Source organism: Talpa occidentalis, unplaced genomic scaffold, assembly GCF_014898055.3.
Source record: "Talpa occidentalis isolate TD23 unplaced genomic scaffold, MPIMG_talOcc4v2.1 talOcc4.9, whole genome shotgun sequence".
Taxonomy (NCBI): domain Eukaryota; kingdom Metazoa; phylum Chordata; class Mammalia; order Eulipotyphla; family Talpidae; genus Talpa; species Talpa occidentalis.
This window is the reverse complement of record NW_023605305.1, coordinates 38,899,897-38,917,512: the sequence shown is the minus strand read 5'-3', so window position 1 is coordinate 38,917,512 and position 17,616 is coordinate 38,899,897. Positions and strand designations below refer to the sequence as shown.

Sequence of the window (17,616 nt, the reverse complement as noted above, 5' to 3'; positions counted from 1 at the left end):
TTGGAAAAATAATAATTGGTTTATTTATTTCTGAAAGTTGTATGTATAATGTAGTTTATTTGTTATAGTATCCCACTAATGACTTGTAAAAGTTTTAAAATAAAATTTAAAAGTATATAATTTGAAATTATAAAACATTAATTTATGTTTTTGTAATTGTAAAACACTGCACATTCCAGATTTAACTGTTCATTATGGAATGCTAATTACCAATAGTAAACTGCATTAAACAGTCCTTTTTATATGATTCAAACAATTATATAAAAAATTTCCCTAAAATCTTAGTATAAAAGAAAGGTTATTAAAATAATTTAAAAGGGAGTAGCTGATTTGAAAAGCATACTAGGGCTTCCCCTGGTGGCGCAGCGGTTAGCGCTAGGCAGCGAAGCTGCCCGCAGCCTCTCCAGTGCCGGTTCAATCCCCGATCGCTGGGGAGGGTCCCACATGGCGTGGCAGACCTCTCCTGTCGCGCCCGCTGCTCCCCTCAGCAGTGTATTTCGTCAATCTGCCTGTTCTGTTCCCCACTCTGTCTCTGGTGAATCCTCTCACCCTCTCGTGCATCTGTCCTGTACCCCAGTTCTTATATAAATAAACAAACAAACAAATAAATAAATAAATAAATCTTTTTTAAAAAGCATACTATTAGTTAGAATTTCATTGAAATAATCATTAATCAATCAATATTTTTATTGCTCTAAAAAGCACATTTAATCATGTGCTGGACAATATAATTTTAGTTTTATTTAATGCTTACAGAAGTTATATATTTTTGAGTGGCATTCCTTGTCTGTACAATTTCTGTAAGAAATCTAAAGCTTGCATTAAGATAGGCAACTTCTCCAAGCTTATATGTAAGAGACTTGGACCTAAGTCTATCTGCAAGCACATTTGTTCACATTAAATTAGGAACTTCGGGATATTAAATTTTTCTGCTACTGTGATCTGGTTTCAAAGAAATAGAAAAGTAATTTCCTATCTTCGGTTTGTCTGATGTTCCTAATACTGTATAGGAGGAGGAGAAGGAATAAAAGTGAAATTAAAGAGAAAATTATTTTCATTTTAAGTTTTGAAGGCAGATAGTTGATATAGTTGTATATATAAAAGCATATGTAATAAGTCATAAATACCAATCAAGCCAGTATCCTTATTGATAAAGCAAAATTAGCAAATTGGATGTGTGTGCACCTCTTGGTATAAATTGATGTTCAAGGGACTTTATTAAACTAATTCAGCGCCTTGGTGCATGAAATCTAAATACTTAAATATAAAAAAACAAATTGAAAGCTATTTTCATTATTGACTAACCCAGGGAAGAAATGGAAGAAAAATTCATCAATTTGCTGGTTACTTTTTCTTCCACTGTATAGTAACTTAGTTTGGTATTTAACGCAGTATATTTCACCTCACTTTCTTTCTTTCTTTCTTTCTTTTAATTATATAATGGCAGTATTGTCTTTCCTACCACACATATTTCCTTCTTTCCTTTTGTTCTTGTATCATTGTATATACTGTGTGTGTGTGTATTTGGTTTATAGATGCTGCCTTACAGTCTTTAATCTCCTAACAAATATAGCTTGATTGTACTTTATTTACAAATTAATGCTTTCTGCCTTTAGTGGTAACAAAAAAGATGAATAAATAATATGAAAAAATCTGCCTGAAAACAAATGAGTGCTTAATAACTTGATACTTAGTTTTATTTATTTATTTATTTATTTATTTATTTATTTATTTATTTATTTATTTATTTTTTGCAAATTGAAATCTAGACTTCAATTGATGTAACTTTTAGAGCAGGAGATTGCATTAACTTCTATTAGTTGTCTCTTATGAGACTTTGAAAAAAATGCTTATATTAGTTTTCTGTGATTGCTGTGACAAATTATCACAAATTTAGTGACTTTAAAAAAGCCTGAAATGGATCTCACTGAACTAAAAAAATAACAAGGTCTTGGCAAAGCTGCCTTGTCTTTTGAGGATATAGGAGAACTTCTTTTTTCTTTCCAGTTTCTAGAGGCTGCCCTCATTCCTTGGTTCATGACCCCTTCCTCTGTTCAAAGCCAACACAGCAGACTAATTTTTCTCACATCACTCCGACCACCTCTTCTGCTTTCCTCTTCCACATTTAAGGATTACATTGGGTCCACTTGCATAATGTGGGATAACCTCATATTTTAAAATTTGATAACAACCTTAAATTCATCTGCTATCTTAACTTCCTTTGTCATGTAAGGTAACATATTCACAAGGTCTGGAGATTAGGACATGGACATCTTTAAGTGAATCACAATTTTGCCCACCACAGATACTAAAATGATTAAGGTTTTTTTTTGTGATTTTTCTGTCAGTAACATTCATTCACTGTTACTGGAACTAAACAGAGGTGCTACAGTAGCATTACTGCACTCTATTGAGGACTTTTCTTGAAGTCTTAATAGATGACAGATGTTTATTCACTCTGCCTTCCTCCCTAGTTTTACCATTAGTGTTGATAATTGTTTGTGGTTTCCTTTATTAGAATTTAAGGGAACACAAGTATTCTGTGATTAGCTGTTTTTAAAATTTGCTTACATATTTGAAGCTCCATGGAAATGTAAGTGAAATATAACAGGAGAAGAGATTATCTAAAATTTTTATGTTTGTCACTCAGGTGTATGTCACTTACATTGCTCTGGTGTATGTGAGCTGTATTGACTGTGATACAGGAAAACTCTTTATATTTTATGTAAACAAAGAAAGAGAAATGGGCCTCCCCAGTGGCGCAGCGATTGAGCGCTGGGTTGCGAAGCTGGCCACAACCTCTGCAGTGCCGGTTCAATCCCCGGCTGCTCCCCGGCCACCGGAGGAGGGTCCCACATGGTGTGCAGACCTCTCCTGCCTCTCGCTGCTCCCCTCAGCAGTGTACTTCGGTCCTTCTGCCTGTTCTGCTCCCCTCTCTGGCTCTGGTGAATTCTCTCATCCTCCCGCGCTTCTGACTGTACCCAGTGCTTGTATAAATAAATAAATAAATCTTTAAAAAAAAGAGAAATTTGCAGATAGCAATTTGAATTTTTTTGAACAGTAATAAAATTCACTTTTTCCCCCCAAATTGTCTTAACTATAGGTTTCCACATGCTCAAAAAACAAACAAACAAAAAAAACCAAAAACCATGTAAAATTAATGGTAATAGCATTCCCAGTGCTCCAGTATAACCTATTAAGTCATACCAAATAGGAATGTTCTGCTTTCAGATAGCAAGGGATATCTGTATGGGAGTTGTTTTTCCTCATTACCCTATCTGTTTGGTGACTTTTTACAATAAATTTATCTACAAGAATATATATATATATATATATATATATATATTACAGTGCTCACTGCATTCATTTATTACTCAGTTTTCCATTTGCTCATATCATTTGATCTTATTGAGAAACTATGAAGATGTTTTTATTTGTTTATCTATTTACCTTTTCAAACTTCTTCCCAATAGGATCGGAAACTCCATAGCACAGCTCAGCAACTGCTCCGGGACAGCAAGACAAAAATAGAAGTCATACGAATGCAGATTCTTCAGGCAGTCCAAACCAATGAATTGGCTTTTGACAATGGTGATGGAATAAATTGTTATTGTTTTTATTATGGGCATAGCGTGCTATTATGTAGGAAAGAAGCAGTGGTTCAAAATTAAGGAGGAAGAGGCATATTTTTATGTTGAGATTTTATCCTTGAGTTTTTTGTTTTTTTTTTTTTGAAGATTTATTTATTCATTTACACAAGAACCGGGGTACAGGCCAGATGCACGGGAGGGTGAGAGGCTTCAGCAGAGACAGCGGGGAACAGAACAGGCAGACTGACAAAATACACTGCTGAGGGGAGCAGCGGGCCGAGACAGGAGAGGTCTGCCGCGCCATGTGGGACCCTTGCTGGCCAGCCAAGATCGAACTGGCTCTGCAGAGGTTGTGGGCAGCTTCACAGCACAACGCTCAACTGCCTGCACCACCAGGGGAGGCCCTATCCTTGAGTTTTGATGACTAAAAATGAAAGGCTCTGAATTTCAGCATTGTTTCTGTTCAGTGTTACTTCAGTGTTTATTTACTTAAGGATTAACTTTTGTTTTAATATAGACTGCATTTTGTTTTCATGAGTTTTAATCTGCACATATTAGACAGTCAAATAAATGGCTCAATTTTTTTTTTTCTTCCCTCTAGCAAAGCCTGTCATAAGTCCTCTTGAACTTCGGATGGAAGAATTAAGGCATCATTTTAGGATAGAGTTTGCAGTAGCAGAAGGTGCAAAGAATGTAATGAAATTACTTGGCTCAGGAAAAGTAACAGACAGAAAAGCACTTTCTGAAGTAATTTTAAATAAAACTTTTCCCTTACTGAATATATTATTCAAAAATATAATTAATTTAAATGATGACAATTACCTTTTCCCTTTCAAGGCTCAAGCAAGATTTAATGAATCAAGTCAGAAATTGGACCTTTTAAAGTATTCCTTAGAGCAAAGATTAAATGAACTTCCTAAGAATCACCCCAAAAGCAGTATTATTATTGAGGAGCTTTCGCTTGTTGCATCACCAACACTAAGTCCACGTCAAAGTATGATATCTACACAAAACCAGTATAGTACACTATCCAAACCAGCAGCACTAACAGGTATGTAGTTTGTGTCTCCTTACTTTTATGTGTACATTTTGTCCCTAGTCTTGGTTTCATGAATGATTTAAAAATTTATGCATAGAATTTTAAAATATTTTGGTAAAACACACAAAACCAAATTTATTATTCTAAACATTTTGAAGTATATGATTTAGAGGCATTTAGTATCCTCACAATGTTGTGTAACTATCACTACTATATAGTTCTAGAGCAGTTTCACCACCCTTTTAAAAGGAAACCCCATACCCATCAAGTAATCACTCCCCAGTCTTGTCCCTCACCCTCTAGCACCACTTTTGACTTCTATCTCTACAGGTTTGTCTATTCTAGATATTTCCTATACGTGGAATTAATAATTTGTCACCTATCATACGTCTTTCACTTAGCATACTGTTTCATGGATTTTTTCTTCTTATAGTGTGTATTAGTACTTCATTCCTTTTTATGGCTAAAGAATACTGCATTGTATAAATATGTATTCAATTTTGTTTATCCATATATCTTTTTTTTTTTTAAATAAATGATGGTATTTATTTATTTATTTTTTTTTAAATATTAAATTTTATTTTTATATTCCCCCATACAATTGCAAACGCCCCATTCTGACCCAATCCTTCCCTCCCGCCCCCCACCCCCAAAAAGTGTCTCTGGTTCATAGTTTTTTGTTGATTTTGATTTTCACTTTCTTATATTCATTTTCCTGGTCCCTTATTTAAGTTTTCTAGATTCCTGCTATGAGTGAGACCATCCGGTATTTTTCTTTTTCTTTTTGGCTTATTTCGCTGAGCATGATCCCTTCCAGTGCCATCCATGTTGCTGCAAATTGCATGTGTTTATCTTTTTTGAATGCTGAGTAATATTCCATGGTATATATGTACCACATCTTCTTGATCCAGTCATCTATTTTTGGGCATTTGGGTTGTTTCCAAAGCTTAGCTATTGTAAACAGTGCTGCTATAAACATAGGAGTGCAGGTGCTCTTTGGAATTGATGTTTCTGTGTCCTTTGGGTAAATACCTAGGAGTGGAATTGCTGGATCATATGGAAGCTCTATGTTTAGTAGGTCCAGAAATCTCCACACAGCTCTCCATAGTGGTTGGACCAGTTTGCACTCCCACCAACAGTGCACAAGAGTTCCTTTTTCTCCACATCCTCGCCAACATTTGTTGTTGCTAGTTTTTTTAATATGTGCCATTCTCACTGGTGTGAGATGGTATCTCATGGTAGTTTTGATTTGCATTTCCCTGATTACAAGTGATGTTGAACATTTTTTCATATGTCTGTTGGCCATTTGCATTTCCTCTTCAGAGAAGTTTCTTTTTAGCTCTTCTGCCCATTTTTTGACTGGATTATTTTCTTTGTTGTTGCTGAGTCTCATCAGCTCTTTGCAGATTTTTGTGATCAGTCCTTTATCATTAGTGTTGGGTGCAAAAATGTTCTCCCAGTTGGTGGGGTTTCTCTTTGTTTTTGTTATTGTCTCTTTTGCTGTGCAGAAGCTCTTTAATTTGATGTAGTCCCAGCTGTTTATCTTTCTCTTCATTATCACTGCTTTGGGTGATGTGTCTGTAAAGATGTCTTTGATGTGCAAATCCCGTAGTGTTTCGCCTATATTTCCTTCTATGTATTTTATGGTTTCAGGTCTTATGTCTAGTTCTTTAATCCATTTTGAGTTGATTTTTGTGTATGGTGTGAGGTAGTGGTCAAGCTTCATTCTTTTGCATGTAGCGACCCAGTTTTCCCAGCACCATTTATTGAACAAACTTTCTTTGCACCAATGCATAGTCTTCACTCCTTTGTCAAAGATTAGTTGACCATAAATCTGTGGGTTTATTTCTGGATTTTCTATTCGATTCCATTGGTCTGTATGTCTGTTCTTGTTCCAATACCATGCAGTTTTGATGATTATGGCTTTGTAGTATAGTTTGAAGTCTGGGAGTGTGATGCCTCCATTTCCTTCTTTTTTTTTCAGTAGAGCTTTGGCTATTCGGGGTTTTTGGTGATTCCATATGAATTTCATCAATAATTGTTCTATTTCTTTGAAGAATGCCATTGAGATTTTGATTGGAATAGCATTGAATCTGTATATTGCTTTTGGTAGGATGGCCATTTTAATAATGTTTATTCTTCCAATCCATGAGCAGGGGATGTCTTTCCATTTCTTTGTGTCTTCTTCTATTTCTTTTAACAGTGTTTTATAGTTTTCTTTGTATAGGTCCTTTACCTCTTTTGTTAGATTTATTCCCAAATATTTGATTTTTTTTGTTTCGATAATAAAAGGGGTGGTTTTTTTGATTTCTTCTTCTTCAGATTTATTGTTTGTGTATAGGAAGGCTACTGACTTTTGCGTGTTGATTTTGTATCCTGCCACTTTACTGAATTGATTGATGAGTTGAATTAGTTTTTCTGTGGAGATTTTGGGGTTCTCTATGTATATTATCATATCATCTGCAAATAGTGATAGTTTGACTTCTTCTTTTCTTATTTGGATTCCTTGGATGTCTTTCTCTTGTCTTATTGCTCTGGCTAGGACTTCCAGTATTATATTGAAAAGCAGTGGTGAGAGTGGACATCCTTGTCTTGTTCCAGATCTTAATGGAATTGCTTTCAGCTTTTCACCATTGAGAATGATACTGGCTGTTGGCTTGTCATAGATGGCCTTTATGATGTTGAGGTATGTTCCTTGTATCCCAAGAATTTCAAGGGCTTTTATCATGAATGGGTGTTGCACTTTGTCGAAAGCTTTCTCAGCATCTATTGATATTATCATATGGTTTTTATATTTCTTTTTGTTGATGTGTTGGATAACGTTGATTGATTTTCGGATGTTAAACCATCCTTGTGCCCCTGGAATGAATCCAACTTGGTCGTGGTGAATTATCTTATGGATACATTGTTGGATTCTGATAGCTAAAATTTTATTGAGGATTTTTGCATCAGTGTTCATTAGGGAGATTGGCCTATAGTTTTCCTTTTTTGTGTTGTCCTTATTCGGTTTTGGTATTAGTGTAATATTGGCTTCATAGAACGTGTTTGGTATTGTCCCTTCCTTCTCAATTTTTTGGAAGAGTTTGTGAAGGATAGGCACTAATTCGTCTCTGAATGTTTGGTAGAATTCATTTGTAAATCCATCAGGTCCTGGGCTTTTGTTTTTGGGGAGGTTTTTAATTACCATTTCAATTTCGCTGCTTGTAATTGGTCTGTTTAGGTGTTCTATTTCTTCTTTATCTAGCTTTGGGTGATTGTAGAGTTGTAGGAATTTGTCCATCTCCTCTAGATTGTTGAACTTGTTTCCATATAACTGTTCATAGTAGTTACTGATTATTCTTTTGATTTCTGCTGTGTCCGTTGTGATTTCTCCTCTTTCATTTATGATTCTGTGTATTTGTGCTTTCTCCCTTTTTTCCTTTGTGAGCCTGGCTAGGGGTTTGTCTATTTTATTGATTTTTTCAAAGAACCAGCTCTTGGTTTCATTGATCTTTTGGATTGTTTTTTTAGTTTCAATTTCATTTATTTCTGCTTTGGTTTTTATTATTTCTTTTCTTCTACTGGTTCTGGGGTTTTTTTGTTGTTCTTTTTCTAGATCTTTGAGCTTCGAGATTAGGTTGTTTCTTTGAGTTCTTTCTTGTTTTGATTGATGAGCTTCTATTGCTATATATTTTCCTCTTATTACTGCTTTTGCTGCATCCCATACATTTAGGATATTGGTGTCCTCCTTGTCATTCAATTCAAAGAATTTTTAATTTCTTCTTTGATCTCCTCGTTAGTCCAGTGGTCTTCCAGTAGTGTGGCTTTTAATCTCCATGAGGTAGGATAGTTCCTTGCCTTCTTTTTATGATTTATTTCTAGTTTGATGCCTTCGTGGTCAGAAAAGATGGTTGGTATGATTTCAATCTTGGTGTATCTGTTGATGTTTGTCTTGTGCCCCAGTATGTGATCGATCCTGGAGAATGATCCGTGTGCGCTTGAGAAAAATGTGTACTCCGTTTTTTTTGGGTTTAGTGTTCTATAGATGTCTGTTAAGCCCAAATGCTCTAGGTCCTTATTTAGAGCTTTAGTTTCTTTACTTATTTTTTGTCTTGTTGATCTATCCATTGTTGATAGTGGTGTGTTGAAGTCTCCCACTACATATGTGTTTTTCTCTGATGTCTGTTTTCAGAGAGGACAACAGTTGTCTGATATATTTTGGTGCTCTTTCGTTTGGTGAGTATATGTTAATGAGTGTTATTTCTTCTTGAAGTATTGTCCCCTTAATCATAATGTAGTGACCATTGGGGTCTCTTTTTATTTTTTTGAGTTTGAAGTCTGTTTTATCTGATATAAGTATAGCTGTTCCTGCTTTCTTTTTTGGCCCATTTGCTTGTAGGATTGTTTTCCATCCTTTGACTTTGAGCCTATTTTTATCTTTTGTAGCTAAATGTGTTTCCTGGAGACAGCAAAAGGTTGGGTTTTGTTTCTTAATCCAGGCTGCAACTCTGTGCTTTTATTGAGAGTTTAGTCCATTTACATTTAGAGTTAATATTGATATGTTAGCATCTGTATTTGCCATTATGTTTGTCTTTCCTTTGATTTTATTAATAACTTTTTTTTTTTTTTTTGGTCTTCTTTCGTTGTTATTCGTCCCTCTGAGGTTCTGGCTTTAGGATTCCTTGTAGTATTTTTTGGAGTGGGGGTTTAGTCGCAATGAAATTCCGGAGTTTCTCTTTGTCTGGGAAGGTCCATATTCTTTCTTCATGGAGGAAAGAGAGCTTTGCGGGATAGAGTATTCTTGGTTGGCATCTGTTTTCTTGGAGTCTGTTGACTATGTCCCTCCACTCTCTCCTTGCCCGTAGTGTTTCTTCAGAGAAGTCTGATGTCAGCCTGATTGATTTTCCTTTGAATGTTATCTGTTTCTTCCCTCTTGTCAGCTTCATTATTTTTTCCTTGTCCTGGATTCTTGGGAGCTTTACTATTATGTGTCTTGCTGTGTTTTTCCTTTCGTCGTGGAAGTTTGGTGTTCTTCTTGCTTCTTGTATATCAATTTTCAGCTCCTTCTTCTCATTTGGGAAGTTCTCTTCAATTATATCCATGAATATTTTCTCTGTTCCTACATCTCTCTCCTCTCCTTCTGGAATTCCTATAACTCTTATATTTCCTTTCCTCATGGAGTCAGATAGTTCCCGAAGTCTTTCTTCATTCTTTTTCCTTCGTACTTCTCTTTCCTTTTCTGTTTTGGTTCTTTTTATTTCTGTGTCTTCAAGATTACTTATTCGTTCTTCCATTTCATCTATTCTGCTTTCATTGCTTTTCCCAGAGTTCTTTAGTTCCTCCATTAATTCTTTGATCTCCTGCATTTCTCTTACTTCCCTCTTTAGGGACTCAATTTCCTTCTTCTGATCTATCACTTTTTTAATCATGGCAATTTTAAATTCTCTTTCTGGAAGGCTCAGAAGTTCTTCCAAGTTGCTGTCGTTGCAATCTGGGGAGTGGTTTCTTTTTGTGGTGTGCTTCTTTCCTGAGGAGTTGTTAGGTTGCGTGTGGTTCTTCTACTCCCTACTGTCTGTTTTCTAATTTGTCGTATGCGTTGGGACACTGTGTTGCTCGGACTGACTGACATCTTGGGTGAACTTCTCCGCTCCCCTCTGGCTCTTCCAGGAGCCATCTCTGTCTTCTGGGGGAGCTTTCTGCTGGTTTTAGGCAGTTTTTACTGAAGAAATGTCCCTGTTCTCAAATGGCGAAGCGGGATGCAGTCCCTGCGCCTCCGGTTTCAGGCACACTCTTCTGCGCCCCCGGTCTGCCCCGGACGTGGGTGCCTGCTCCCTCTGTGGGCTCAGACTGCTGGTCGGAAGGGGCCTGGCGTGGAATAACTTCCCGGCTGGCCACTGGGTCCTCCAGAAACCTTCTGCCCTTTTCAAGCAGTCTTAAGAAATGTCCTGTTTTATAGGGTGTTAGTGACTTTTTTTTTTCCTGGTCGCTAGGTGGCGCCAGAGATCTCTCCTATTGGCCTTGGGGGGCTGTTTTTCGCCTCCCCCCACCCCGTGGGACAGAGAACAGAGCGGGAATGGTAGGGTACACCTCAACAGCTTTGGGGTGCTGTGTCTGCCTTGTGCCCCACCGTCGTGGAGAAACCACGCCCCGAATTTTCGTGCCCCGGGTCTCAGTTCAAAGCCCTCAGTTCCAGGACGCGGGCTGTAGCCCAGTTCAGTGGCGCGGGAATGGCGCCTTTTGCACAGCTCCCGTGCCTGGGCGCCTGGTTCCTGCTCACTCAGGGAGGGACCTTCACCTCAGTGAGGACCTCCGTGCGTCTCCCCGCAAGCCTAGGTCGCAGGCGCGGGGACCTGGGCAGCCGCGATCCAGGTCTGCACTTGCTTTTCAAGCTCCCCGAGCGCGCCGCGTTTCCGCGCCAGCTTACCGGCAGCCCGGGCTGTGTGTGCGTCTCATGGAGTCTTTGTTCTTCTCTATTGGCGCCTGGAGCCGTTCGCTCACCGCCGCGGCGGATCCTGCAGGGTTCGCCTCAGCTCCCGTTCACGGGGTGTGGTGGCTGCAATAGTTCCTTTCCACTCACAGTCCCGCTTGCTGCGTAGTTTGTTCTTGTGGGCCGTTTTGGTTTGTTGTTTCCTCCTCTCTGCCGGTCGGAGAGTGCCGCCTCTGTGGGCGGGGGAGGGGAGCAGGGTTCTGCGCTTCCCTCCCTTCTAGTCCTCTTTTATGGCCACTTTCTTCTTTGGGCAGTTCGCTGGCGTCACCCGTTTATCTTCCGTGTCCCAGTTCTCACTGGGACCTGCCGCTTTTCCTCCCTATTCACTTTTTTTAATGGGAGATCTTACTCGCAGCGTCTCCTCGCCGCCATGTTGCTCCGCCCCCAAGAATTATCCATATATCTTTTGATGAACTTTTGAATTGTTTCCACCTTTAGACTATTATGAAAAGTGTTGCTATGAATATTTGCAGGTTTTTGCTTAAACAACTGTTTTCTGAGAATTGTGTTATTAGGTGATTTCATTACTGGGAAATACCATAGTGCATACCTACACAAATCTAAATATTTGAGCCTACTCTACACCTAGGCTATATATAAGGACCACATCATGTATGTGGTCTGTTTGTAACTGAAATGTCATATGGCATGTGACTGTATAATTACTATTTATTTTGAAAAACTCTCAAACTTTTCCATAACAACTGTATCATCTTATGTTCCCAATAACAATGTATAAAGGTTGCAGTTTCTCCACATCCTCATCCACACTTTATTTTCCTTCTGCTTTTTTAATTATAATTACCGTCTTACTATGTCCATGACTGAAAGTAGGAAAGTCCAGATATTTTTGTAAAATTGTGTATTTTTCTTTTCAGTTACAAGAATTTTGCTTCATGTATTTTTGAGCTCTGTTGCTAAATGCATATTCCTATAAATTTTGTATCTTTTTGATGAATATAGTCTTTAATCAAAATATAATGTCCTTTGTCTCCTGTAATGTTGGATTTAAAGTCTGTTTTGTCTGCTCTTTGATATTTGTCTAATATTCATGTAGCTACCTCAGTTTTAACACTTTTCGGGCTATCTGTTGTTTGTCCCAACTGATATCCATTGTATCAGGCTACAGTGACTGGTTCATTTCCCTTTATATGTGTTTGAGAAATGCCCTACACTTAACTCTTTCTCAATCCTTGATAAATTTCTGAGTTGGGGAGCAGAGATGAAGAAAATAGAGCCCTTTATAGTCTTTCAAGGAGGTCTTAGACAAGTCAAAGCAGGCAACCACAGTGCTTTGAGAATGAGATACCTGTCTCCTTGGGTACCAGGAATTTACTTCAGGAATACAGGTCTCTTCAAGATCATCACCAAGCATTGTGGGAGTAAGGGGCAATGAAGCATAGGCTAGTTATAATGTCACAAAGATCTTACAATATAACGTATTGTTGTTACAGATTTCCCTCATCCCCCAAATCATTAAATTTTCTTATTACCATGAACATCAGTTAGAGATTTACCTTAAAAATAATATTAATATTTTGAAGTTATGAAAGTATTCATAATTGCATAGCACATACTATCACGTTCTAGTTAGCTTTAAGTACCACTAATCAGTTTTATACTATGGCAGACTTCTGTATTAAAACTTGAAAAGGCACATTTCATTTACAGTTAAATTATGCTATTAGGATAAGTCTAAACCTACAGTTACTAACTTGAGTTCCTATTTTTTCTGCGATCAGACAAGGTTGGGCACATACAGGGTGTATGACCATAGACAACTTGAATTCCTCTAGGTTTCTGAGGTATTCTGGGATGGCAAAATGAATTCACTGGGGGAAAACAGGAAATTTAAAATTTTGAGGGAAATTTAATGTTACGTATTTCCTGCAGGCATCAAATTACTAGCTCCAGGTAGTTAAGTTTCAGCATTAGGTGGAACTACATTCTTTTCAAGGATGTCATATGTTGATGAAACTGGGCTTTCCTCTATTGCTATCTTAGTAAATACTCCTAGAAAATCAATATGGAGTAGAAAATAAGGTAGTGGATTCCAACTTGATTCTAAAGTTTAAGAAGTTACACAGTACTCAGTCCATATACTTATCCCATTAGGAAATAATCATGGTAATGTAAGAATGAAATAAGATTACTTTTTCTTTCATGCTATGTATATTATTTTTTCAAGTAGTAATTTTTTATATCCTGCATATAGAACAAACAAACAGTTAGATATATCTTTTAAACTAAGAGGATAATGAAACAATTAAGATAGTGTACTATGAAATAAGAAACTTGGGACCCTCTGCTCTAAACTTTCCGTTTATAGGATTTATATTTATCTTTTTAGCCACATCTTCTATAATTCCACCATGAATCTTCTTTCACAGTTAAGTTGACTTGTACACAGTGACTATTTTAAGTCTTTGCTTTATTATTTGTTTTAACTTTTTTTAAGAAATCAAAACTGAACTATATACCTGTGAGGATCAAATACCTTGTCTTGTATCTACATATAATTCTAGTTCCTAGCTTGAATACTTTCTACATTCAACAGATACTTGGTAAATATGATTTGATGATTAAGTGTGGACTCTGTACTTACCATCTTATGACTCAGAATTGTTGTGGAAAGAATTTCTGAATAATTCGCTAATTTAAAATATAGTTTGCAAATATTTGAAAATTAACAGTATTTCTAGAAAAATAATTAAAGCCACTTTTCAGAAAATTGGCTTATGTGACTGAAATTTTTTTCCTTTTCTGTTCTGTCTCCTCTCAATTCTTTGACCTTTCAGTCTCTTTCCCTGTTCTTTATTTCCTAACTGAACACTACTCAATGTGATGTAAATCTATAACTCTAAAAGGGATCTAGAGTATCCCTAAATATAGAGTAACGAGGACTAGAAATAGTATTGATATTAATAAAGGATTAGAAATGATGTGGGATAGTATCAGTAAGTAGTAGGAGCATTTACTGTCCTGAGTTGTTCAGTATATGCTTTTATGTGTGAATTTGTCTAATTTATACTCTGGTTTCTTTGCGGTTAATACTGAAATTTGCAAATTTATTGCTACTTTGATCTAAGGTATATTTAAAAATTTTTGGTCCACATTTTGAGACATTATTAATTTTTGATAGAAAATTTCCTCAGAATTAAAAAGTATTACTCAGTTGTACTGAGATTAAATACTAAATTAGTAAAATGTATATGAAACTTTATCCAGAAAGTTAAAAGAAATAAAAAAGCATTTACTTGTTCTGATGGAATTCCTATCTACTGCTTATGAGTACAAACAGTTACTTCTTGTATTTCCTTGTTTTAAAAATTTCATATTGTGAGCTATAAAAATAAAAGATGTAACTTTAAGCTATTTCTAATATGGTTATATGCAATTGCAGTTGTGTTACCTCATAAAAGAAAGAAACTCGAAATGTTTAATAAAGATCTTAAATCTCTCTAGAATTTTTTTTTCCAAATGAAAGCAGGTGTTGAGCATTGTCATCTACTAATATATTGAAATTACTAAAATATTTAATAAGCAACCAAGGTTTGAAGTAGTGGCCAGATGTTTTCAGTTTCCCCAGGATGACTTTTACAGCTGAGCATTTACAGTGGAAATGAACTAAGTTTGCCAGTTTAACAACAAAAAAGGCAAATAAGATACACAAACACAAGTTGTTTCTTTTGAAATAAAATAAAAATGTATTCATTATACTTAAAATTGATGCTTCCTTCCCTCCCCTTTAGCAAATTTATTGAGTTATAATTTATATACATAGAATTCCCCCATTTCAAGTATCCGTTTTCATGATTCTTTTAGTAAATACTGATGGTGCCGACATCATCAGTATTCACTTGTTAGAACAGTTTTATTGAGGTATTCCTGACATACAACAAATGATGTATAAGTTAGAGTTTGGATGTTTTGTCATATATTTATAATGAGAAACTACCACCATAATCGATAATTATTAAAGATATCATCAATAGAGGACATCCATATGTCCTCATGCACCTCTGTAAAATCCCTTTCTTGCTTTTCTCGTGCTCTCCCCACAACCATCTCCAAGCAATACTGACCCGTCACTAGATATTTTATATACATGGAGTCATGCAGTATATACTTTTTTCTTAGGTGGCAGGAAATCTGATCTTTTTAATGCAGAAAAATTATTTTAATTTTTATGTTACACATATTAATGGTTCCTTTAGATTTACTATTACTAGTATTCAATTGTGTGGCTACACAACTGAATTTTTTATTCACTTATGATTGATATTTATCTTGTTTCCACTTTGTACTTTTTCTTCTATAGCTACTGATAGCTTCCTTGTACAGTTTTGTGTAAATATATGAATAGGTGTATATGTATATATTGTTTAATTCACTTAAGCAAATATCTGGGATTGGCATGGCTGGCTCTTATATGAGTCGGCTAATAGTGAATGCTTCACCCATTTTTATATCTGAGTAGTGTTCATTTTGTCACATATTTGCTTGCATGGTGTGAAAGAATAACTCCCAAAACTCCTCACCTATGAATATGATGAGTCATCCCTTCTGTGTTACTATTTTATATGGCAAAGGGAATTTTGCCTGTTTGATTAAGGTTACTAATCAATTGACTATGAATTAATAAAAAGGGCAGTTATCTGAGTAGACCTCAGATATAATCATAAGAGCCCCTTAAATGCAGAGTTTTCTCTGGTTAGTGGTAGAGGGAAAGTGAGTCCTGAGTCATGAAAAGGTTTCTATGTGCCATTGCTATCTAGAAGATGGAGGGGTGGGGCAAAAGATTTTGGTGGCCTCTCTAAATTGAAATCAGCCTTTGACTATCAACCAACTGGAAAACATGGTCCTCAATCCTGTATCTGCAAGAAACTGGAAGTATATTTTTCTTGAGAATGAACTTGGAAGTATATTTTTCTTGAGAACTTAACCAGCATAGCCTTCAGAGATTTTTTTTTTTTAAGATTTATTTATTTTATACAAGAACCGGGGTACAGGCCAGATGCGCGGGAGGGTGAGAGGATTCACCAGAGACAGAGTGGGGAATAGAACAGGCAGACTGACGAAATACACTGCTGAGGGGAGCAGCGGGTGTGACAGGAGAGGTCTGCCGTGCCATGTGGGACCCTTGCCTGCCAGCCGGGATCAAACCCATGCTGCAGTGGCTGTGGACAGCTTCTTTGCCGGCACTCAACTGCCTGTGCCACCAGGGGAGGCCCACCTTCAGAGATCTTAAGCAGAGATTGCCTACCAGCCTGCAGACTTACAGAACTATGAAATCATAAGAGGGTGTTAAGCCACTAAATTTGTGCTAATGTGTAATGCAGAATAAATACAAATAGATCTAGTAACCTTTGACTAGATGCCAAACATTTTGAATTTTAGCTTGTACATTGAATATTTTTGTATTCCTATATTCTTGAACTTTGTTCTAGGTCAGATAAGTTATTTGAAAGCAATTTGATCTTTTGGGTATTGCTTTTAAGATTTTTTTATGTGAGACCAGAATATCACATGGTTTAGTAGTAATTGTGCTCTACTACTGTCAGGGGAATCATCTGCACATCTTAGGAGTTCTGTCTCTGGACAACTGTCCTCTTTCCTTTACTCTGAACTTTCGCCACATTTGGTCTCTTTGTATTCACATTTGTGTTTCCTTAACTCCTGTAGTTTACTTTAGTAATCCCTCCTTGCTCTGTGTTGTGGATACTCTAAAAAAGTAGTAAGCTGGAACAGTCTTAGGACTTACCTCATTTGTTTTTCCTCTCTAGAGAGAGCATTGTTTTCATTGCCTGATGCCAATACCTTTAACACTGTTTTTGTATATTTAAGCAGATATTTTAGTTTCAATTATGAAGATAAATCTAGGCCTTTAATTTTGTTAAAAGTCCTTTGGTTACCTTTAAATAAAAACTTTAGATAAATTTGTTAATAATTTAAGTTTAATGGGACAGCTTTTATCAGGAATAATCTTCTTAAAGGGTTATGCTCTGTGCAACATGTAATATTTTTAATAATGAAGTGCCCTTTTAAAATTCTAATATACTTTCTAGCCCACATGATGACAAAACATACCTTCAGATGACCTAATTTACTATCCTCATTTTCATTTGAATATCTTTAACATTTATTTGCCTAATGAAATTACAGTTATTTTATGCCTTTGTAATTATGATCCATAATTATTTGATTAGCTAAACTATTAGATTGTAAAGATACTATTTTACATCTCAAGTAGAATAGAAATCCATTTATTTGTGTAAAAAAGAAAAATCCTATATCTGCCTATTGAACATGGCTGTTATTGAAATAGTTTTCCTTGTTTTAATTTCTATGTGTTTATTTTAATAGGCATGTTATCTCACTTTGTTTCCCCTCCCATATGGTCTAAACACATAATTCTGTAATTCTCTCAAGTAGTTACAGAAATGAATATTCACATACACAAAAAGTTTATGTAACTTGTTTTATGCCCACAGACAGCTTTTGGGAGATACTGTTGTTCC

The 17,616-nt window shown here is 36.2% G+C and overlaps 1 protein-coding gene across 1 annotated transcript in view; it reads left to right on the top strand.

The window, feature by feature from the left end:
- The window catches only part of PKN2 (protein kinase N2), a 111,766-nt gene that overhangs the window by 50,689 nt on the left and 43,461 nt on the right, over nt 1-17,616 (top strand). Inside the window, exons 4-6 of the mRNA XM_037500669.2 lie at nt 3,474-3,591; nt 4,192-4,337; nt 4,428-4,641. Of these exons, the coding sequence (XP_037356566.2) occupies nt 3,474-3,591; nt 4,192-4,337; nt 4,428-4,641 (478 nt within the window). The remainder of the gene's footprint in view (nt 1-3,473; nt 3,592-4,191; nt 4,338-4,427; nt 4,642-17,616) is intronic.